The following is a 23799-nucleotide window of genomic DNA, read 5'->3' on the forward strand; positions in this document are numbered from 1 at the left end:
ATACATACATACGCACACACATATATATATATATATATATATATATATATACATACACATATATAACAATATAAATAATGAAGTTTAATCCTCTAGCAAAGATTCAGGCTGTTCTTCCTTATTATTATTATTATTATTATTATTTTTTCTGTAGTAGCCCCCAGACCATGCATGGTGCTTTCCAAAAACAGAGGAAGACACAGTGTGTACCCCAAGGAGCTTGGATTCTAATGGTTCAGTATGTGAGAGCTACAACAATAGTGGAGGAAACAGAAGAGTTGGTAGACAAAGAATTAGAAAGTAAGGACACACGGTAACTTTGTTTTTTTATGCTATAACTGTAATTGTTACTAAATATGTATAAAGTTCCTCACATATCTCATTAAAATCCCCTTCCAAGGCAAAGTACCTCTTGCCAAACCTTTTTGACTGATGAGGTTTTACAAAACTAAAACCCAGAATTGGCTCATCTCATCTTTAAACAAAACAGATCATATGCTGTTTGAACATTACCAACTCAAATCCTAACTAAGAGATCTGTCCTGGGTCTGGTTCTATTCAATATCTTCATAAATGATTTGGATAATGGCATAGAGAGTACATTTACATAGTTTGCAGATCATACCAAGCTGGGCAGGGTTGCAAGCACTTTGGAGGAGAGGATCAGAATTCAAAATGATCTTGACAAAGTGGAGAAAGGGTCTGAAGTAAACAGGATGAAATTCAATAAGGATAAATACAAAGTACTACACTTAGGAAGGACTAATCAGTTGCACAAATATATAATGGGAAATGACTGCCTAGGAAGGAGTACAGCAGAGAAGGATCTGGGGGCTACAGTGGATCACAAACTACATATGAGTCAATGAAGTAATACCGTTGCAAAAAAAGCAAACATCTTTCTGGGATGTATTAGCAGGGGTGTTGTAAGCAAGATAAGATAAGTAATTCTTCTACTCTATCAGCCCCGATAAGGCTTTAACTGGAGTTTTGTGTCCAGTTCTGGACACCACACTTTGGGAAAGATGTGGAAAAACTGGAGAAAATCCAGTGGAGAACACCAAAAATGATTAAGGTCTAGAAAACATGATCTGCAAGGACAGATTGAAAAGATTGGGTTTGTTTAGTCTGAAGAAGAGAAGACTGAGTGGATACATGATAACAGTCTTCAAGTATGTGGAAGGTTGTTATAAAGAAGAAGGTGACAAATAGTTCTCCTTAACCACTGAGCACAGGACGAGAAGTAATGGGTTTAAATTGCAGCAAAGGAGATTTAGGTTAAATATTAGGAAAAACTTCCAAACTTTAAGGGTAGTAAAGTACTGGAACTGATTACCTCGGGAGGTTGTGGAATCTCCACCATGGGAAGTTTTTAAGAACAAGTTAGATAAACACCTTTCAGGGATGGTCTAAATCTTAGTTCTGCCTCAGTGTGGGGGACTTGACTAGATAACCTAAAAAGGACCCTTCCACTTCTATATTTCTATGATTCAATGATGGAAACCCTTCTGGTCACTCTCACACATCCAGCCCCCATAGTGCAGATCACAGCAGGAGACTGCTCCCCTAGAAACATAATTAAAATTTAGATAATGGTTGTTGAAGATGATCTCTCCACTGGTAAAGAGAGAAATTGCCTGAAAACATGTATATTTATTTCCATCTCTTACACAAAGTTAAGAAGAAACAGAGCAAAACTGAGACCAGGAGGCTCAAAAATGAATTTTAAATATCTGGAAAAAAACCATGATTTATTGTCATCGCCCAAATATCTGAAAAGTCCCTACCTGTAATTTGTTTTTGTCTTAAATCCCTCCAAAACCAAAATCGAGAGAGAAAAAGATCAGTAGGCAAGTCCATGGAGGCTAACGTGCAGCTATGGTCCCTTTGAAAACTGAATGCAATTCTGAAAGGCTTCCATAAGCTAAATATTACATGCACTGTAAGGATAAGGTGGATTCATCATTGACCCTACCCCCTATGGTGCAAATGTCCAAGAAGATAGGGTTTCCACTGGGCCCGCAGGCCATTGCAAGGTTCACCTTCATAAAAGACACTACAGCTGACGCTAATGAGCCTGAGGTCTCCCAGAATGGGACTTAAATTACATCCCAAATGGTAGTGAGGCCAACGCTGAGATGCCGTGGACCCAAGGCCTGATTTCCAATGGAGCTGGGAGCTTCTTTTGCCTAGAAACATTGAGATATAATAGAGTATGGATTCTATCAGTAAGTGCAGTGAGGAGAAATAAGAAAGAACATTCCTGGCTAGGATTTCATTCCCTGGTTCCACAGCTGTTTCAGGTTCTGAGTGCTTGATTGGCACCAAAGAGATGGATGCTGAGGTAAAGACTTGTCCCAGAATTGAGGTGTTTGACGTCAAGGCACCAGCTAAACTAGTCTCTCTCAGTTCCAAGAAAATTTCAAGCTCTGAGGAGTCTTTCATTGCCTAGAAATCTCTCAATACTTAAGTCTCTTCCAGCATCAGTCCATGCCCAAACTCAAGTGTCTTCAAAATCTTCTGGGAGTCTGTGTGAGATGGGGGATGGTGTCTTTTCTCTCCCTCTGCACCTGATGCCAGGGTAGAAGTGGCTCCATTACTGTTAGAATGCAGAACCAATGGAAGCGCAAGCTAGATTCTTTTTTACCAAATGCATTCTCAACAACACTGTCAGCTAAGTATCAACAGCACAGTCTTCATTATTGGCATTGATGAATGAGGCAAGCAGAATGTAACTTGATTTTCTGATCTACCATTGAATTTAAAGCACTGGCAGTTAAAAATATCTTTTTATTTCTAAACAATGCAAATTTGAAACAGGAATAAGTGAGAGAGACTCATGGAAACACGATGTCACTTTTAGGTGCACTTTTCAGAGTATACTTGCACTTTACAATATAAAAATACATAGAAAATAAAATATAACAATGTGTGACACACTGTCTACTAAAGCTGCAGAGTTAATATTAAATACTGAGGATGGTATGTTGTCAAAACACAATTTGTTATTTAACACCATTACCCATTTCTCTTTGGTTGTCAGAATTTCTCCTGTCCACAAGATGGCAGAAGCACATTATCCTGATGCTAGGACAGTTGCTATGCTGACTGGCTAAGGAAACCACCCCCTCCCCACCATGGTCTGTTCTAATTTTAATGCTACTATGATTGTTATTCCTTTTTATGGCTCTTTGCAGTGCTATTAAGACATACTGCATCCACAGTTTGCTGCTGAGTTAGAATTTGCAGAGGTCAAAACGTGGTAATTAATTGTAACATTTTATCCAGCTAATATAAACTTCACAAATCTGGTCAGTCAATTATTATCATTAATAATAACAACAACAGACTAAGAGAATTATTGATATTGATACAAAACTACTTCAGCTAAGGAAGGCTGCTGTTGAATACTTGAAAGATGACCTGCTTGTGTTTTTTCTTCTTCTTTATGATGTACAAACAAAAAGAGGTGATTGTTTCTTCTGCTTGTTTTTTATATTAGAAATTACATAAGAATGGCCATAGTAGGTCAGACTAATGGTCCATCTAGCCCACTATGTGTCCTCCTACAGGGGCCAGTGCCAGATGCTTAAGAGGGAAAGAACAAAACAAATAATTTATTGAGTTTTCCACCCCTTGTCATCCAGTCCCAGCTGGATGTCAGAGGTTTAGGGACACCCAGAGTATGGGATTGTGTCCCTGCCCCTCTTGGCTAATTGCCACTGATGGATCTATCCTCCAAGAACTCATCTAATTCTTTTTTTGAACCCAGTTACACTTTTGGCCTTCACATTATCCACTAGCAATGAGTTCCACAGGTTAACTGTGCATTGTGTGAAGTACTTCCTTATGTTTGTTTTAAACTGGCTGCCTATTAATTTCATTGGGTGACCCGAGTCTTGTGTTACATAGAGGAGTAAATAACATTTCCCTATTCACTTTCTCCACATCATTCATGATTTTATAGACCTCTATCACATTCTCCCTTAATCGTCTCTTTTCTAAGATGACCAGTCCCAGTCCTTTTAATCTCTTCTTGCGTTGAAGCTATTCCATGCTCCTAGTCATTTGGTTGCCATTCTCTGTACCTTTTCTAATTCTAATATGTCTTTTTGAGATGCGGTAATCAGAACTGCATGCAGTATTCGAAGATGTGGGTGTACCATGGATTTATATAGTGGCATTATGATATTTTCTGTCTTATTATCTATCCCTTTCCTAATGGTTCCTAACATTTTGTTAGCTATCTTGACTGCTGCTTCAAACTGAGCGGATGTTTTTAGAGAACTATCCAAGATGACTCCAAGATCTCTTTCTTGAGTAGTAACAGCTAATTTACCCCATCACTTTGAATGTATAGTTGGGATTATGTTTTCCAATATGCATTACTTTGTATTTATCAACATTGAATTTCATCTGTCATTTTGTTGCCCACTCATCCAGTTTTGTGAGATCCATTTGTAACTCTTCACAGTCAGCTTTGAACTTAACTACCTTGAGTAACTTAGCACCATCTGCAAACTTTGCCACCTCACTATTTTACCTCCTTTTCCAGATCATTTATGAATATGTTGAACAGCACTGGTCCCAGTACAGATCTTTGGGGGACCCTGCTATGCCTCTTTCAAATGTGGAAACTGACCATTTATTCTTATGTTTCTTATCTTTGTTTCTTATCTTATAACCGGTTACTGAACCATGAGAGGCCCTTCTCTCTTATCCCATGACTGCTTACTTTGCTTAAGAGCTCTTGGCGTGGGACCTTGTCAAAGGCTTTCTGAAAGTCCAAGAAACTATATCATTGGACCACCCTTATCCACATGTTTTTTGACACCCTCAAATAATTCTAATAGATTCATGCAGCATGATTTCCAAAAGCTGTGGTGACTCTTCGCCAACATATCATGTTCATTTATGTGTCTGATCATTCTGATGTTTGCTACAGTTTCAGCCAATTTTCTTGATACTGCAGTTAGGCTTACCAGCCTGGAAATTGCCAGGCTTGCCTCTGGAGCCTTTTATAAAATCAGCCTCACATTAGCTATCCGCCAGTCATCTGGTACAGAGGCTGATTTAAGCAATAGGTTACAGACTATAGTAGGTAGTTCTGCAATTTCATAATTGAATCCCTTCAGAACTCTTAGGTGAATACCATCTGGTCCTGGTGACTTATTACTGTTTAATTTATCCGTTTGTTCCAAAACCTCCTCTATTGACATCTCAGTGGGAAAGTTCCTCAGATTTGTCACCTAAAATGAATGGCTCAGGTGTGGGAATCTCCCTCATCTCCTCTGCAGTGAAGACTGATGCAAATAATACATTTCTCTTCTCTGCAATGGCCTTCAAGTCTTATCTGCCCTGGGAAGACTTTGTGGTAACCAGTGAAATGATATAATAAAAATCAAGACGACACTTAATGCTGAACAATTGAGAAGAAAAGAAAACTTTAATCTGGCTGTTTATAAAAACCTCAGAGTTTGGGGTGGTTTTTTGGGTCAATTTTGTGAACATTTAACACTTGGAAGAAAAGATGTCTTTGTTAAAATTCAACACTTTCATCCGTTCCGTTTAAGAGTGAGGGCTCACAATAGATAGCTTTGACATGCCTAATTAATCCTCCAGGAAAAACAGGGAAGACAGATGTGACAATCCTAATATTTCTAATGTTAAAAAAAGCAGAAAGAAAACTTTCAAAAAAAGTGTTTGGGATTTTTTTTTTTTTTTTTTTTTTTTTTAAGATAACAAGCAAAACAGAGGACAAAGTCTGCTTGGCATTGCTGGAATTTCCTGTTTCTTTATTCACTAAGGACCCCATCCAAAGCATAATGACTGGGAGACTTTCCAGTGAATTCAATGGGTTCTGGATCAGACCCATAGTGTGGATAAAGTGAGAGATGACTGTGGAAGTGGTTACCTCTACGTAAGGCTCGCAAGTTCTGTTTGGCGTGGCGGTGCAGCTCCTCCACACAGGGTGGTCTGGTTGAAGGGAGGAAAATATTTCTTTGCTGATGCCAAGGTGCCCGGTAGTACACGCTCAGTTTACTCTCTACATCCAGGTTAGAGACAGCTGTAGAATCAAAAACAAGAGAATAGAACATTTACCCACTGGTACATGCACTTTATCTGAAATAGCAAGCCAGGCATCATACTTGGAAGGTAAATTACTGCCATAAAGGGTGGGTTCTGAAGGAGTCATATCACCTCACCTCCCACCCAGTGATAGGGACCATATTCTTCCAATCTTCTTCTACATAACACCTCCAATTAACATTTATATAGCATGTTTCTGCTGTAGATCACGCAGGGCTTTATAGAAAAAACTAAAGCGCTGTTCACACCTGCACTATGTTGGTGGGAGAGGCTCCCCCACCGACATAGCTTCCGCCTCTTGTGGAGGTCAAGTAATTATGCCGACGGGAGAGCTCTCTCCCATTGGCATACAGCGTCTTCACCAGATGCTCTACAGCAGCATCAGTGCAGCTATGCTGATGTAGCACTTCTAGTGTAGACCTGTCCTCAGTATCAGTATCTATACATGATATCTCTGTGTTGAATGTACTAGATATATGTATGTGTTAGATCTATGTTAGATATTTAAGAGCCAAGTATCATCATCTCCATTTTTAAATGGGAAAATTGAGGCAGAATGAGATCAAGTAACATGCTCAGAGTCACCTACTGAACCTGTGGCAGAATGGAGAACAGAACCCACTCTAACCACTAGACTCTGGTGGTCCACAGACCATGTCTATAGGCTCTGAGAAAGGTTGTCATTATCATAGAACAGTGATTTTCAACCTGTGGTCCACAGATCTGTTGGAGTCTGCAGACTATGTCTAAAATTTCCCAAGGGGTCCGCACCTCCATTTGGATTTTTTTTAGGGGTCTGCAAAGGAAAAAAGATTGAAAACCACTGTATTGGAATATGCTGTATCCTCATTATCTCACAACACTGGTTGTTAGCTCACTGCATTTCAGTGCATGAAGACTGAGACTACCAGATAAGCCTGCTAAGCAAATTCAAATGCTATCTTCAGAAAAGGTACTTTTTTAATAGACACTGATTTTTGAGGGACTAGAAACTTCAATTCCCCTGCCCAGAAATCTCAAAGGACTTCCTCTGAAAGTTGCATAAACCAGCTACACATTAAGAAAGGAGAGACTTTCTCAGCAACATGTGGGCCCAGTGGAGAAAAGTTTAACTTTAGTGTATTCAGTAACTAGCTTTACAGGTGACAAAATAAATAAGTATGCAAAGATGAATTCTGCAGTTCTGTGGTGGCCAAACAGAGCAGATTTGTGTCAATACATTCAACAGCTCATTTAAAAAGTAAAAAATATTTTTACACCCCTGGCTCTTTATTGCTCTTTTTATAAGGTCCTACACCACTAATTGCCTGCATAAGATCCAGGCTTTCGGGTTATTTCACTCTTTGGCAGTTACACAGTGAACTATGATTTCTCCCATAAAACTAAGGAGTCATAGTAATGACTCTTGTCAAAGGATAAAGGTCACAATACTCTCAACATTATCCGGTGTTTGTGTGCGTATGGGGGAGTGGTTTTCACTGGTTCTCACTTCACAAATATGGAGCCATGAAGTCCTTCTAGCACTCTGTCTTGGAGTCAGGGCAGCTCAAGACAGTACTCCTAATCATAAACACATCAAAACCTTTTCCTCCTTTCCCCTTGTCTTTTTCAAAAAGAACAGTGATAAACAGCACACTCAGCACCCACTGGCAAATGCTCCAGGTCAGTGACCCTATTGCTGTCAGTCTCACAGGGGGGGCAGGTCATCTCCCAACATTTCTTGAAAGGGAAGCCATTACCAAAACCAGCAGAGGTTGGAAAGAAATTCAGTCATTCAGTGATAGCATTCAATGGGGACTGATCAGCTAGCAAAGTGTCCAAAGTTCTTTAAGCGCCCCCTGCTCAGAGTTAAGGACACCTCAGAATATCTGTCTGATGTGGCGACAGGAATAGAGACCTGCCCTCCCCAAAGACCTGGTTCTTCCACCTATACTGTTGAAAAGGTTGCAGTTCAATACCAAGTGATGTCCCTCCCCAGTGGTAACAATGAATACATGTGGGGCACTGATATCTGCAGACAGTGAAAGCTATTGGCTTCCTAGCTATACTGTTTACCCCTGCTTACTCTGCAGGTAATGGTAAAAAGACATATCCTGCAGAATTTGTCTGAGTAAAAACTACAGGATTTGGTTAACGGTTATGAATTTTCCAGGACATTCTTGGATTCCACTGGGTGTCCCAGATATCTGCAAATTTGGTTGTGGTTTTCTCCTTCAAGGATACTGCTTGTGGGCATTCAGCATTCGCCCCTCTGATTGCTTTCAGTGCATCCTTGCTCCACTTCTTAGCTCCTACCTTCTGCAGGAGAGACAGGATGAAGTAGGGACAGGAGATAGCTACCACCACAGGCTGCCTCAGTCCCAGTCCAGTCCTCAAAAGCAGCAACTAAAGTCCTCCCTCAAAGAATGAGTGAACTCACATGATGTTTGCAAATCACCACATGCTTGACTCTGCTTGTGTGTTCTGTCCTTTTCCCCACTGGCTATTATCTTTGAAAGCTTGTGGCAATTGGGGGAGGTCCCTGATGATTGGAAAAAGGCAAATATACTGCCCATCTTCAAAAAAGGGAAGGAGAATCCAGGGAACTACAGACTGGTCAGCCTCACCTCCAATCCCTGGAAAAATCATGGAGCAGGTCCTCAAGGAATCCATTTTAAGGCACTTGGAGGAGAGGAAGGTGATCAGGAACAGTCAACATGGATTCACCAAGGGCAAGTCATGCCTGACCAACCTGATTGCCTTCTATGAAGAGGTGACTGGCTCTGTGGATGTGGGGAAAGCGGTGGACATGATATACCTTGACTTTAGCAAAGTTTTTGATACAGTCTCCCACAGTATTCTTAGCAGCAAGTTAAAGAAGTATGGGTTGGATGAATGGACTATAAAATGGATAGAAAGCTGGCTAGATCATTGGGCTCAATGGGTAGTGATCAATGGCTCCATGTCTAGCTGGCAGCCGGTCACAAGCGGAGTGCCCCAGGGGTCGGTCCTGGGGCTGGTTTTGTTCAACATCTTCATTAATGATTTGGAGGATGGGGTAGATTGCACCCTCAGCAAGTTTGCAGATGACACTAAGCTGGGGGAAGTGGTAGATACCCTGGAAGGTAGGGATAGGATACAGAGTATAAGCAAGGTCTGAGTGGCACTCTCCCTGCTCAGCAGCTCAAAGGGGAGCACGTTATTTGCATGGGTTTTGTATTTGCATGAGTACAATTCAGTACTCAGCATATTGCATAAGCACACTAGGTGTTGAGCATGATGGGAAAGGGTCAGTGTGTCTGGTATTGTGTTACAAGTCACTTTTGTGTTAACTGTAGGGGTAATGAAATGTTGTCCTTCAATTGTATGAACAAATGGCATCATATCTGTGTTTAGCCTGTTCTGATAAAAAATTCACTCTCACCCAAACAGAGCCCAAAAAGGGTGGTGGACAGATGTTTTAGCATCACAAGGAGAGAAAGAGAGGTGAGAAGTCTCCTGTTGAGATTGCACTAGCCCTGGCAAAGGGCTACTCTCAGGCATGGATTGACGATCTCCTCCCACTGTTAAATGGTAGAATTAATGATTCCTCTTGGAGTCTTTTGTTTGTTAAAAGCAGGGACGTTGCTTCTGTGTCAGCAGAAGGTTTTCCCATGAGCTGAAATTCAGTAAGAGCTGAATCACTAAAGAGACTGGGAAACCTTGACTGACAACCATCAGAGAGGTACCAGCAGTGGGCAGCACCTGCAGACGGCGGGATCAGTCAGCACCAGTAGATGGCAGGAGCAACAGCGGTCAATGCCAGCAGATGGTGGGATTGGTCAGCACCAGCAGACAGCGGGAGCCAGGAGAGGTCAGCGCCTGCAGATGCCAGGATCAGTTAGCATCTGTAGACAGAGGGGGGCCAGCAGACGGCGGGAGCCTGGAGTGGTTGGCACCAGCAGACGGTGGGAGCCAGGAGTGGGGACTAATTGAGGCCTGGAGGTAGCAGGAGGCAGCAGCGGAGGAGGCCTGGTCAAGCCTGCGTCCGGCAGGAGCCTGCAGAGAGGGACTAGCTGAGCCCCACGAGAGGTGCACATTGCAACTATGATGGTCAATACAGGGGAAGGGAGAGGCGAAGGACACGCCCCGTGCTCTGGGATGGGTTTGGCTCATTGAGTTCATGAATGCTGTTTGCACAGTTTCCCAAACCAGTGCTGTGTTACTTCCCTTCTGTTATTAAAAGGTTTACTTTCTACACTCAGATTCTGTGCTTGCGAGAGGGAAAGTATTGCCCCTTTGGGCGCCCAGGGGATAGTTTGTGATTTCCCAGGTGACTGGGTTGGGGGCTTGAGCCAGTTTGGTGTGGTATCATTGACAGGGACCCCTAGATATAGAACCCAGCCCTTGCTGCTGCCGACTCTGTCTGGCACAAGGGTTACAAGAGAGACCTAGACAAATTGGAGGATTCAGCCAAAAGAAATCTGATGGGTTTCAACAAGGACAAGTGCAGAGTCCTGCACTTGGGACAGAAGAATCCCATGCACTGCTACAGACTGGGGACTGACGAGATAGGCAGCAGTTCTGCAGAAAAGGACCTGGGGGTTACAGTGGATAAGAAGCTGGATATGAGCCACAGTGTGCCCTGGTTGCCAAGAAGGCTAATAGCATATTGGGCTGCATTAGTGGGAGCATTGCCAGCAGATCGAGGGAAGTGATTATTCCCCTCTGTTCAGCATTGGTGAGGCCGCATTTGGAATATTGTGTCCAGTTTTGGGCCCCCCATTACAAAAAGAATGTGGACAAGCTGGAGAGAGTCCAGCGGAGGGCAACAAAAACAATTAGGGGGCTGGAGCACAAGACTTATGAGGAGAGACTGAGGGAACTAGGCTTGTTTAGTCTGCAAAAGAGAAGAATGAGGGGGGATTTGATAGCAGCCTAAAAGGGGATTCCAGGGAGGATGGAGCTAGGCTGTTCTCAGTGGTAGTAGATGACAGAACAAGGAGCATTGGTCTCAAATTGCAGTGGGGGAGGTCTAGGTTGGATATTAGGAAAAAGTTTTTCACTAGAAGGATGGTGAAGCACTGGATGTTACCTAGGGAGGTGGTGGAATCTCCATCTTTAGAGGTTTTTAAGTGCAGCTTGACAAAACCCTGGCTGGGATGATTTAGCTGGTCCTGCTTTGAGCAGGGGGTTGGACTAGATGACCTCCTGAGGCCCCTTCCAACTCTAATCTTCTATGATTCTATACCTGTTGTCTTATCTATTTATTCTTTGGGGCAAGGACTCTCTCTTATTATAAGTATGTACAGTGCCTAGCACAATGAAGGCCTATACTTGGTTGGTCCCTAGTCACTTTTATAATAGAAATAATAATAAAAAGAATAAACATGCTGCAGTCCTAAGAGAAAGACACCATGAAACAGGAGTGGAAGGTAGGGATAATATGGAGTAGGGGAGGGGCAGAGTTGGAAAAAGCTTGCTGTATACAGTTACATCACTAGTATGTTTTAGTTTTCTCATGCACTGCAACTTTCCATGTTTTAAGAAGCTGTTACTTGTAGGAGCAGTTGCCAGTTTGTGAGGGAGAGCTGAAGCAGTATGTTACAAAGAAGACACACGTCGTGCTCTCTGATAGAGACTTTATTTTTATTTTCTTGTTTTGTTGTTTCCCTTACTCTAAAAATAATCATCATTTAGGCTTGGTCTACACTGCTGGCAAAATCCAGCGGCAGTCAACAGGAGCTTGCGTATCTCCCACTGACTTTCTAACTCCTACTTACTGTGGTGTCTCCACTACGCTGCACAGATGGGAAACGCCCTCCCGTCCATGCAGCATTACTCTTTTTGCAGGGGTGCATTAACGGTGTTGACTTCCGGATTGATTGAACGGGTCTCCACTGCTGTTCAAGTGATCCTGCAGAATCGATCTGGCGGAGCAGTGCTGCCATCAATATAGACATACCCTCAGATTGAAAGTATGGAGAGAGGAAGGGCAAATCCCAGACAGAAGAGTGGAAAGGGGGGACCACAGGAGCAGGAGAAAAAAGGGAAAGAAGCTGCAAGAACCTAGGAGCCACCCTGGCCAAACACAATGGAGGGAGTTGGCAGGCTATGTAAATACCCCCAGTGATGACAACAGGTCACTCAAAGCCTTTGAACAGGGCTGTCAGTGGGAGGGCTGCAGGGCATGGTTGGAGACCTCTTGAGGTCCAGGCAAATGCCCAAGCTTTAGGATACTTATCTGAACTAATCCCAAAGTCTGAGCATTGTGGGGTTCCCCCATCACTGGTTTAATTTTTTGCAAAGCAAGGCTTCCCATGGTTTCCAGTGTTTTTTGCCGTGTTGCATCCTTGTGACAAATTGCCCCTCTGTATTGCAATAGCCCAATGCAATATACTACGTGAGGCTGAGAATGAACATGTTGGTGATGGATTTGGGGGGTGGGGGAGTTAGCGAGTTGCCTTGAAGTATTAGTTTTGAAGCCACAGTTATTCCAGTCTGAAAAAATAACCAATATCACTAGAATGCACATGCAACCCTTGGTAGCTTGTCTATCTATCTACTTGTCTGGCTCTCATCACAGAAGTATCTGAACAGCTCACAATGATTAATGGATTTGACATCTTTGAGGTAGGGAAGCCTTCCCCCATTTTACAGACAGGGAACTGAGACACAGGGAAGATTGATTTCCCCAAGGTTACGTAGAAAGTCTGTGGCTGAGCTGGGAACTGAAGCCAGGTCTCTTGAAACCCAGTCTAGCACCCTATCCACTAGAACTTAGAGCATGCTAAGCCTCAAGGCTTATTTGTGGAATTATTCATGGGGAAATACGTATACATGTTGACAATCATGGTAAACATTCTTTATAGTTTCGAAGATAGGGGATATTCATTATCACAGAATACATGACTGGAGACACTGATAAAATGGCAGGCACAAGCCACCTCTGTTCCATCCCCCGGAAAAGTTGCCTGGACTCCAGCTCACGTAACTGTGTGTGGTGGCCCTAAATAAATGAGTGGAGAGTTTTACCTACTACCGAAATGTTCATGTGTATATTTCATGGCAGTGGGATAGATCCTGCACATTTTCACTCATGCAGAACTCCCGTCGGCTTCAGGGGCAATTTTATAGCAGTAAGATGTACAGGGTTTGGTTTAATGCGTTTCATGAAGGCTTCTAAAAATATGTAGCACAGTTGTGTTATGTATTAACTATACATTGCTATAGGCATTCATGGTATTTTACATGTAAAGTGACTGCACTATCTCCCTACTACTTCGTCAACAATAATTATTCCCTATCAGGTAAATCTACTGGAGCTAAATATAGTACCACATTACAGAATAAACACCTTCTCAAAGGATGTGATGCTAAGGCGCTTAAAACATACAGGGTCACATCCTCAACTAGTGTAAATCAATGTATCTTCACCCTTTCCACTGGAGCTATTTTGACTTATACCAGCTAAGGATCTAGCCCACGAGGTCCAATGAAACATAGCTTTTTGCATGATGTCCACAGAAATTATTTAATATTATTAAAAAGTTCCTGGGTTTGTCAGTACATCCGCTCTCCTCTTTTAGGCTTGTATTGTCTTTTAGGCTCTGGTCCTGCAATCACATCTACTAGCACAGACCCATTTCTATGATGAACCTACTATCGGCACTAAAACAAGCAAATAAACAAATAGATGGGGAAATGATTTTGTGGTTAAAGATCACTGGGCTGGAACTCAAGAAACCTTGAGAACCTTGGCTCTCATCTCTGCCCTATACTTGATGCAGAAGCTTGGGTTAATCATTCATTCTCCCTCTCCCTCAGTTCTCCATCTGTAAAATGGAGGTAATAATGTTTCTTTCCCCCACCCTTTCTTTTGTCTGATATCTTTAGAATGTGAGCTGTTCAGGGCAGGAACTGTGTTTGTGCAATGCCTAGCACTAGCCCAGTCTAGGCACTACTGTATTATAAATAATAAATAAATAAAAGTAATACATCAGCTGTAAAACCATAGCCTTTTAATTATTGACTTCTGACCATCAAAGTAGACTGAAAAAATTCAGTATAGATATATGAAATATAAAATTTCTGTCAATTTTTTTGCCTTGACCAGTTTGAGGACATAACAGGATTATACAAACTATCATGTTCATTTCACCTATGAATCACTGTAATTGTTTTATCTGTTGTGGGATGAAAAAAACCAAGGCCCCATTTAATGCAGTCCCCATTAGATACAGGGGTGTATATTGGTTATGTAACATTGGATGGTTTCATGTCCATCTGAGTCAAACAGACACATGCTAATGGCTATTCCCCTAAGCAGATCAGGAAGCTTTCTAACAGGAGGTGTAACTAAAGTTGATCACCTTTGGCATTCATAGGCCTTGCTCTCCTCGTCTCCCCTCACTTCCATCCTCCCTCCTCCTTTTGGTTTTCAAAATCATAATGTGACTGAGCTGTGTATGGAAGCTTGAAGGTAGTACAGCTTAGTGCACTCAAGCGCGTTTGTTCTAATAATAACAACACAAAGGCCAAGCAAGAAAGATTTCTGCTCTATTTATTTTGATAGATCCAGGGGGTTCCCCCAACTCCCTTGCTTGGCTTTCCCCTCCCCTCAGCTCTTTCATTTCTTAACTTTCTAGCGTTTGGCTTGGTTTTTTGGTGGTGGTGGGGATCATCATCATCACTGGTTATCGGGGAAAAATAATTTCACATGCCTTCTGGTTCAGAAAGCAGGCATTATTTGTTGCAAGGTGTGAATAAGGGCAGAGCCAGGAGGGGACTTTTGCAGCGTGAGAGCAGGGAGCCTATGTGCAAAGGATTAGAAGGCTCAGAGCCGTAACACAATGAATCACTGCACCACAGAAACAAAACCAAGGAGGCTCCTGAATCCTTCTTCAAGTATATACGTTCCAAAAGGAAAAGTAAAAAAAAAGGATCAGACTAATGAGTAAGCCTGTTCTAGAGTCTGGAACAGAGCTCCTCTTCTAAGAGGCTCTAATGAGAATGACTCTCAAACCTGCCAGTCATTTTTAAGAAGCCAGAAAGAATGGAGAGAGTAGGGGCTGCACAAAAAAGCCCCAGACCAAAAACTCCTTTTCACTATAGTACTGTATGTGGTGGCCAGGTGCTCCGGAGGTCCACAATAGCCAGATGCGTGGGATTGTGGTGGGAGGTACCACTGCTGCTGCCCTGTATTCAAAAGAAGCTGCCCTTTCATGTTAGCAAGTGTATTTTTTCAAGCCCTTTTCAGTTCGTAAAGTCAGCATATTTCTTGTTCAGTTCAATATAACCAAAAGGCTATATACTGATCCAATTTAGCATACATCTGTCTGCAGCTAGTGAGGATCATTAGCAGCAGCTTTGGTGTGATCAAACTCTTCCATGCCTGCCACATGGGTCAATGGTAAGTTACTGTCTGTAAAGTTTATATGCAGAATATTTTAAGAAAGGTAGAAAATGAATTCTGAGAAGGACCAGTACATCTCAAATACAAGATAATCTGGGAACACATCCAATTTCATCATGCATATTAGTGCATAAATGTTTCATCGAGGCAAATGCTCAGTCTGATGTGAATTTTATTTATAGCCCTGAATGTCTCAAATGATTTTTTTCCCTTAAGTATTTGTGTCTTTGCTGTCACATCCAGGGGGCGAAGACTACAATGCTGCAAAATGTACAGTCTCTCGTCTGCTGTGCATGCCCCACATTTTGTGCAACGTATCAGCAATTTCTGATCTTTCATGGCAGCTTTTTCTGCAGCTGCTGCTCTCCTTCCTTCTGGCACATTGATGGCTGCTCCGCCTTACCAATACATGATAGAGATCCAAAGAAAGAAGCAGCCATGAGACAGAAGAGCTGCTGGGAACTGTGAAATAAGGAATGCTGCTACATGGCTGGCAATCACATGGACACCAAAAGCTTTGGTGGTGCAGTAAGATCACCAGTGATGGACATAGACTGAACAGCCAGCCAGTCTTAAGGACTTGACCAAAGATCGATCCAGGTGGCACCCAATCTGGAAGGAGGCTATATCCTTTTGGGATTTGCCGTGATGATGATGATAGAGCTGTGAAAATCTTGCAGTGGCCTCTCGAGTTTGCTAGTTCTTATTTATGCATACATCAAGATTTCCCAAGACATCAATCCTCACCAGGGCTGATGCTGCAAAAACAGTTCATTGGAACAGCAAAGAGCTATTTGGATTGACCATGTTTCTACTTCTTTTTATTTGTGATTCACAAATGTTTGTGTAAAGGTTTTTTTTAATTTGCATGAACATTTGAGGAATGACTGTTCCTCTTAAAGTTACTCACTCTTCAGTACTGTTATTGAGATGTTTCAATCATCCAATTGAGAAGCACAAATGATACCATGTGAGTTAAGTGACTACTCATCTTCCAAGAATAATGAATAGTAAACTAAACAGTTGAAGTCAACAGTTCATGAAAACCCTTTAGGTTGAAACCTGGCCAAATCTATGCAGCAGATACTCACAAATAAACAAATTTATGTGAAGAAATTAGAGTTGGTTCATACAGAATCAATTCCCCAAAAGGAAACAAGGACTACATTTCAACAATTTATTCAGAACAAATAAACCAACCAGCTCTAATCATAACTGAATACTTTCCTAGGTCTGGTAGAAATATTCACTAGTATTTACTGATCACATACCTCCCAAAATGAAAAGAGACCAGTTTTAAAGTACTGAATAGAGCTTATCAGAATTTTTTTGAAATTCTGCTGAAAACTTGGGGGAGGGAATTTTGGTGACATTTTGCAGGGAAAATATTTCCTCCACTAATCCTAGAGCTCGGTTATACGTTTTGTAAGGCTGTACTCTGCTGAGACTGTGCAGGTGTCACGAGGCTTTTGAGGTTGCCAATTTCATGATTTGATCATGGATCGTGGGATGTATGGTGCTTTGCTTAAAACCCCAGCTCCTTGAATCATGTGAGAACTCAGCTTTCACATAAAAAGAAAGTATGTTTCTAGCCGTCATTTAAACAAAGACAGTCTGAAAATGTGAATCCTAAAGGCTCAGAAAAGAGAAGGCAAAAGAAGCCATAATTTATTAATTTTAAAGGCTCATGATTTTTTAAACCAATCTCATGATTTTGGGGGGCCTGAATCATGATTTTTTTAATGTTCTGGGTTGGAAATACTGCCAGTCCAGGGAGGGCAAAGTGAGCGGCAAGAGCCATGCCTTGCTGCAAATCCCACACCATGCCTTATGCTAGTAGCCTTTCTGCCAGGCACTCAGGCAGCTAATGCCTGTCCCCAGCAGGACAGAAAGGACTCCAAGCGCTCTCTCCCCTCTATAACATACCTGTGTAAGGGGAGCCAAAATTTCTACCTAGGTACTTGTATATGGCCTCATCACCATAGCACCTGAATGTCTCGCAATTATTAATGACTTTATTTTCAAAACACCCTTGTGAGATAGGGAAGTTGTATGACTCCCGCTCAATAGATGGGGAACAGAGGCCAGAGAGAAAATCTGTAACAGAACCGAGAACAGCACTGAGAACTCCTGAGTCCAAATCCAGTGCTTCGTCCACGAGACCATGATTAAGCTATTCATATATTGTGCTTGCTTCTTGCCAATACAGTGACACTTTTTATGTCACAACCACGTTTTCTAAGTGTCCCTCTGATATTGTTCTGCCTTATAGCGTATACACCATGTATGGTAATAACAGCTCTTTAGGGGGAAAACACAAATAGGCGGATGAAAACTCATCCGTGTTTAGTGTTCAGTTATCTGGAAAGACTGAAACATCGGAAAGCGTTATTTGGATGTCATTTTAGTGTGCAGATACCTGAATTATGTCTTCACCTGATATTCACTTAACTGGAGTAACACCACATGCAATTCAAGAGGAGTGTCAGATCAGGAGCGTGTGATTCTTATGCATGTAAGACGATTATGTCATTAAGCAACGTGCATTTATGTGGAGAATACCGCATTGCAATCACATTCCCTGACTGCCACGTTTAGTCACTGTTGACCAAATATGAATGCAGTTTTAAATGCTTTTCCTTCACAGTGTCAAATAACTTATAGCATGGTTTGCCATAAGCCTGAGTGTTTCAAAGACTTCATTAAGGGATGGCCCAATAACCTCCCAGAAGTACACACTATTGTTTACTTTTAGGCCTTCATTCCTGGAAAGCTCCCCTGCTCAATGGTTTCTCTCTCGCCTATTCTTATTCTGTAGTCAGTGCCCTAGATTGTTTCAAACAGGAGACGGCTGCAGCTGGAACAGCAATGGCTTGATGCACTCTGCCGCTGATGAGTAGCAAAGAGTTTATCGAAAGACAGAAGGCTCATGTTTGAGTATTTCACTAACAGATTTGCCCTTCTAACCTTTGAGCAAGGCTAGGAATAAAAATGGCATTTATATTGTTTGTGCATGTGTAAACATATATTATACATATCCACGTACATATACACACCCTAATGTGTATTCTCCATTTTACAAACACATGGAGATCTGCAAAGAACAAATCCCTCTGCAACCCATCCATTCTAATGCACTGGGACAGAGAGCACTGAAGAGAATTGCAACATGCTTATCTATTAATAAATGTCTGAAATATTCAATAATGTATGTGCAGCCATACTGTTTCTATGAGTCTTGTTCCGTTACAGGCAGAAGCAAATCCATCAGGGTAAGCAGCTTAGTAAGCAAAATGCAAAACTACAGAGGTGCTCCAGCTTTATTCCCAGGGCTGAGGAGAGCATGTGACCAGGAAAGTTTTCTCAGTTGCGTGTGCATAAAATTAAACATTTCATCAGCAGCTACCACTGTCCTACAGGAAGGTTATTATACACTGCTCCCCACTTCCAGTGAGTACCCCTGCCACAGGTACTCCCTCGAGCTCTCCCAACTGTACCCTCCCCTCCTGGCTTCCTCCCTCCCAGCTCCTCCCTCTCCCTCTGGCAGTGTCCTCTTTTTGGGAACCCGAAATATGGTGACCCTACCAAAAAAGAAGGCATCTGTGTACTCTCCAGAGCATCAGACACGTTTAGTTCAAATTGGTTTCTCAACCTGAAGCCCTTCCAATACACACTGAAATGGATTTCTTCACCTTATTCTCCCCCTCTTAACCCAGCCACCCCCACCCTGCAACTACTATCTTTCTGGCCAGAGAGGACTGGCTAGAGCTTTGTCTTTCCTATGTTGTCTGTGGGGCTTAATGTGAAGTAGAGTACTTCTCTCATCCCCAGTGGCTGAGGGCATAACCTCTGTAGCACACTCAGTAAGTACTCTTGTAAGTCTCCTTGGTACTTCTCTATCACCACACTGATATTTCTCTCATATATAGAATCTGGGCATACCACTGTAGAGTTTGCCTTAGCTCAGTGGTTCCCAGCCCGTGGGGGCTTTCAAAGTGGCCCACTGCTCCCCTCCCACTGGTTGCAGAAGGGAGATGCTGCCTAAGGAGCCAAGCAGAGCCTATGGCCGTGTGACTACAAGACCGGTGCAGGCTCCTTGCTGCAGCCAAAGGGACGGGAGATCAGCGCTCTCCTCCCCTGGCTCCAGCAGAGTGCAAAGCGCTCTGCCTGGGTCCTTAGGCGCCGGGGTCCCTGCTGGAGCCAAAGGGAGGGGAGCACTGATCTCCCATCCTCCTGGTTGCAGAAGGGAGCCAGCTGGAGTGCGTGGGACTACAGAACACGTGCAGTTTCCCTGCTGCAGCCCAGGGGAAGAGGAGTGGGCTGCTGGCGGAGACCGGTGGCTCTTCAGGGTTGTAAAAATTATATCTGTGGCCCTTGAGCCAAAAAGGTTGGGAGCCACTGGCTCCTTCAACTGGTCACTGTAGCGCTCCTGCTTTTATCACAAAGGATGGTGGGGTTGACTGTGATGTTGTTCTCAGAACCCTGGTTTTACATGCTAGCATGGTTAAGCTTTGCAGAATTCATGTGATTTTTTTACTTGCCTTGGTTAATTCTTAGATTCAGGATCTCATGATAAAACCATCCATATTCCCTACCAGACTATTTTTAATGGACAATTTTATGCATATTTTTATGATAGGACTAATGATATTTCTGCAATAGCTTCCATCACTCCCTCCTGCCTATTCTCTTATTCAAGACATTAATCTCTCTTTCATATTTATTTGTCTTCTCAGTAATTCTCTTCTGAGTCTGAATCTAGCACCCTCTCTTCAGGAGCAAGCACAAGCTCAAGCATCAGAGCAGAATGCATCAACATCCATATCTATGACACAAGCAAACTCTCCACATATGTCAACATGCAGATCAGCAATAAAAACGGGGGATCTTCTGATCCCTGCCAATACACGCTGAGAAGATACCAGCTGACATAGAACTCTGCTGCCTTGGCACATTTGGAGAGAAGAACCTGCTGAATACGCTTTGTACAGATTAATCTCATTCTGTTTGAAGTCTTCACAACTTCTTGATATCGCCATCTAGGAGCAAAAGGATAGCTGAGTCTCCATGTTCATTCAGTCCTCAGCTTCTCTGCTGCCACCACCATTGAAAGAGCCACTTAATACTACTTGTGCTGATTGTACTGTGAGCTGGACACCTACCTGGTCGTTAGAAATCAGACTGAGACCAACAACTCATTTCATATAGGACAGTGGACAGCCATCAGATGGTAACATTGTACTGATCTGGGCTAGATTAAAACTGGTGACCTAGAGAAGAAAGTCCCTATACCCCATTACTAATCTTGTTAGCCATCCAGTCCCCACATTTGCTTTTTGTGACCATCAGGGTCTAGACACCCCAAGTGGAGAGCAAGGGGTTTGAACCCCAAGGAAGAAGCAGCTGAATCTATTGGTTACACAATATTATTGTACTAGAAAAATACATTGAGTAAGGTTCTTTATGGCAGCTTGTAATATTTTGAAGTGGATGGTCATTATGAGATATATCTGAAGACTGTGGTTATTGATTTATGCACTTGTGTATGTATAAAACTGTGCTCATAATTGATACAGCAACATTCAGTTCCACCTCACAGTGGGATGGTGGTCAGCTGGGCCGGAAGGGTCTGCCTTTACTTTCCCAACCAAATAGCACTGTACAACCCTGGAAAAGACAAATGATGGGCCATGAGGGTTAATGGGGAAGCTTTGAGACGTCCTGGCTAGAATGTCCTCACTTTAAATAACCATGAGTCACCTTACCAGGAGTGAAGAGAAAAAAAATGGGAGGAAAAGCCCTTTAAAGGGAGGCTTGAAACTGCAGTTTGTATACAGAACTGAGGAACAGTCTCAAAGATGGAGGGCTGTCTGTGAATGCTGGATCCCCCTAGGGATAGGGGGCACTCTGTGAAACTGTTCAAAGGCAGCAGGTAATTTGTATTAGAGAAGGGAATTTAGCTAATGTAGAAGTGAAAAACCTGAAGTTGTGTCTTTATTTATTTTAAGTGTAGCTTGTATGCGTATGCCTTTCCTTACTATTTCATCTTTGAGTCTGTGATTTTTCTATTAAGTACATTTTTCGTTTACTTTTGCCCCCCGGCAAGTCTCTGCCTGGAGTGTGTGCGCCAAAGTGAACTGATAACTGGGGGCTGTTTTCACACCTTCGGGGGTGACAAAGCAGAGAAGAAAAGTCTGAGCGTCCGGTAGTTAAGAAGTTGGGAAGGATGGATTTGGGGAGACTCAGGACTGGAAGGGCCATTGGTGTCACCGTACAAGGGGTAATTAAGCTGATGGAAGACCTTTATGCTTGTGGGCTGGTTACTGATGTCAGGGTCCTGAGCCATAGCAGGATAGCATTAAGGCACCCCACCGTTCCAGGGCAGGTGGTGACAAAACCCCTTACTGGTCTGGGTGATCCCCAAAGCAATTCACACTTGCCACACTTGAGTAATGGTGATGCCACAATTCTGGCAAGGAAAGACATAGAGCAGGAGAAATGTTAAATAAATATGAATAATAAAAATAAAGAACCAAGCGTGTAGGCCACATTTTGTCCCGAGCAGAAGGGCATAAGGGAAGCCTCTCTGCTAATGTTTTCCCCATCGCTATCCTTAATTACTCCTGACATCTCATTTATCATACGTGAGCTCCATTACAGAGAAAGAACATTTGTTGTTTGACCTCAAGGAAAACAACTGCCCTTCATTTTATGAGGAAGAAGCTTCACAATATGGGCAAAACTTCAAGAGCAATTAAGGGACTTGAAAAAAAAATTTGGTTCCTCAGTCCCTGGGCTGGAAGGTGCTGACTGTGCTGCAGAAGCAGCATGCACATTCCTTTAGGGGGAAACGAGAGAGCCTTGCCTTTCTCTTAAGCAAGGCCTCTCTGGCTGGCATTCACAGTGGCACTGACAGACTCTAGAAGAGGACAGTGTCCAAGTCTCCACAGTCAGAGAGAATGTTTACTTAGCCTGAAATCTGAGGGTAGAGGAAGAGGAGCAAATGTGGGGGAAGGAGGTGGCAGGGGGTGGAAGAAGAGAAAGATTAGAGGGATCTCCTCTATAAAAAGAAAATTATGTAAAACCCTATGGGACAAATTCTTTCCTCATTTGCACTAGTGTAACCCCAATTGTCTTCAATGAGTTTGCATGGAGGAGCCACTAACTGAGGGCAGACATTGGCCTCCAAAAAGAAAACAATATTGTAACATTTGTACAGGAATGCACTAACATGCCTCTCTACACTTGCATTAAAGCAACATTATGGTTGAGAAATCAAGCACACAAGAGTCAGGAAATTCAAGGAGAGGGGCCAGATTCTGGTTCCATTTATACCAGTATTTCTAGAGCCACTTCACTAATTTCAATGGAAGAAATGGCCACATAAATGCGCCCAGCAAGTGCCACCCACCTTTAGGGCTTACATGACTGCCTGCGTGACCCCATCCCCACTAGTTACTTTCCAACAATACAACTAACGTGGTGCCTTCCAGATGGATTTTTCCTCTTGGAACAATCAGTAGTAGTTATATGGCTGCCATCGCCATAGTATCTGAGAACCTTTAATGCATATTGATCCTCACAACTGAGGTAAGGCAGTGCTATGATGTCCATTTTACAGAGGGGGAACAGCAGCACAGAGAGGCTAATGCCCAGATCCTCAACAATATTTTAGTTGCCCCATTCTCATTGATTTCAATGGGAGCTGGGTGCCTAAATATTGTTTAGGCCCTGGGCTAAATGACTTACCCAACCTCACATAAGAAATCTGTGGTAGAGCAGGGACTTGAACCCAGATCTCCCACATAGAACTAAGCAAATAATGGGATTTTTTGTTTGCTGGCAATTCCAAAAAAAAAAAAAAAAATTAAAAACTTTTCTTTCAGGTCAAACCGAAACCAAGATTTAAAAAACTTTTTGGTGAAGACAAAAGTCAAAATAATTTTTGGCTGAAACAAAACATTTTGGCAATGTCAAAACAAAATGTTTCATTTCCACATTACCAAAACATTTTTACTTTTTCAATTTAGTCTAACTAGATTATTCAAACTTGACACGAATTCATGAATAGTTTCAAAAGCCCAGAAACCGCATTTTTGTGCAAATAAACTATTTGCCTCCAAAATTTCACCCAGCTTTACTCCCTCTCCAGTCCTGGGTTACAGCCATAACTGTTAAACTATCCTTCCCCTCTGCAAGTCTGCCCTGGTAGAAGCTCGTAAGGACCCTGGAGAGAATCAGACCCCTAGATATATAGAGTATGCATGTGAAAAAAATAAACCCCTAAGTTTTCCCACACAAAAATGTCTTTCTGTAGAACAATGACAACCACGCAG

The 23799-nt window shown here is 42.5% G+C and overlaps 1 protein-coding gene across 1 annotated transcript in view; it reads right to left on the reverse strand.

Annotated features, from left to right (window-relative positions):
- NHS (NHS actin remodeling regulator) overlaps nucleotides 1-23799 on the reverse strand; it is a 326761-nt gene that overhangs the window by 33458 nt on the left and 269504 nt on the right. The window contains 1 exon segment of the mRNA XM_067566088.1: nucleotides 5915-6067. Coding sequence (XP_067422189.1) covers nucleotides 5915-6067 — 153 coding nt within the window.

The sequence above is a fragment of the Emydura macquarii genome, unplaced genomic scaffold (genome assembly GCF_026122565.2).
Source record: "Emydura macquarii macquarii isolate MOO-44397 ecotype Brisbane River unplaced genomic scaffold, CSIRO-AGI_Emac_v2 contig_2734, whole genome shotgun sequence".
NCBI lineage: Eukaryota > Metazoa > Chordata > Testudines > Chelidae > Emydura > Emydura macquarii.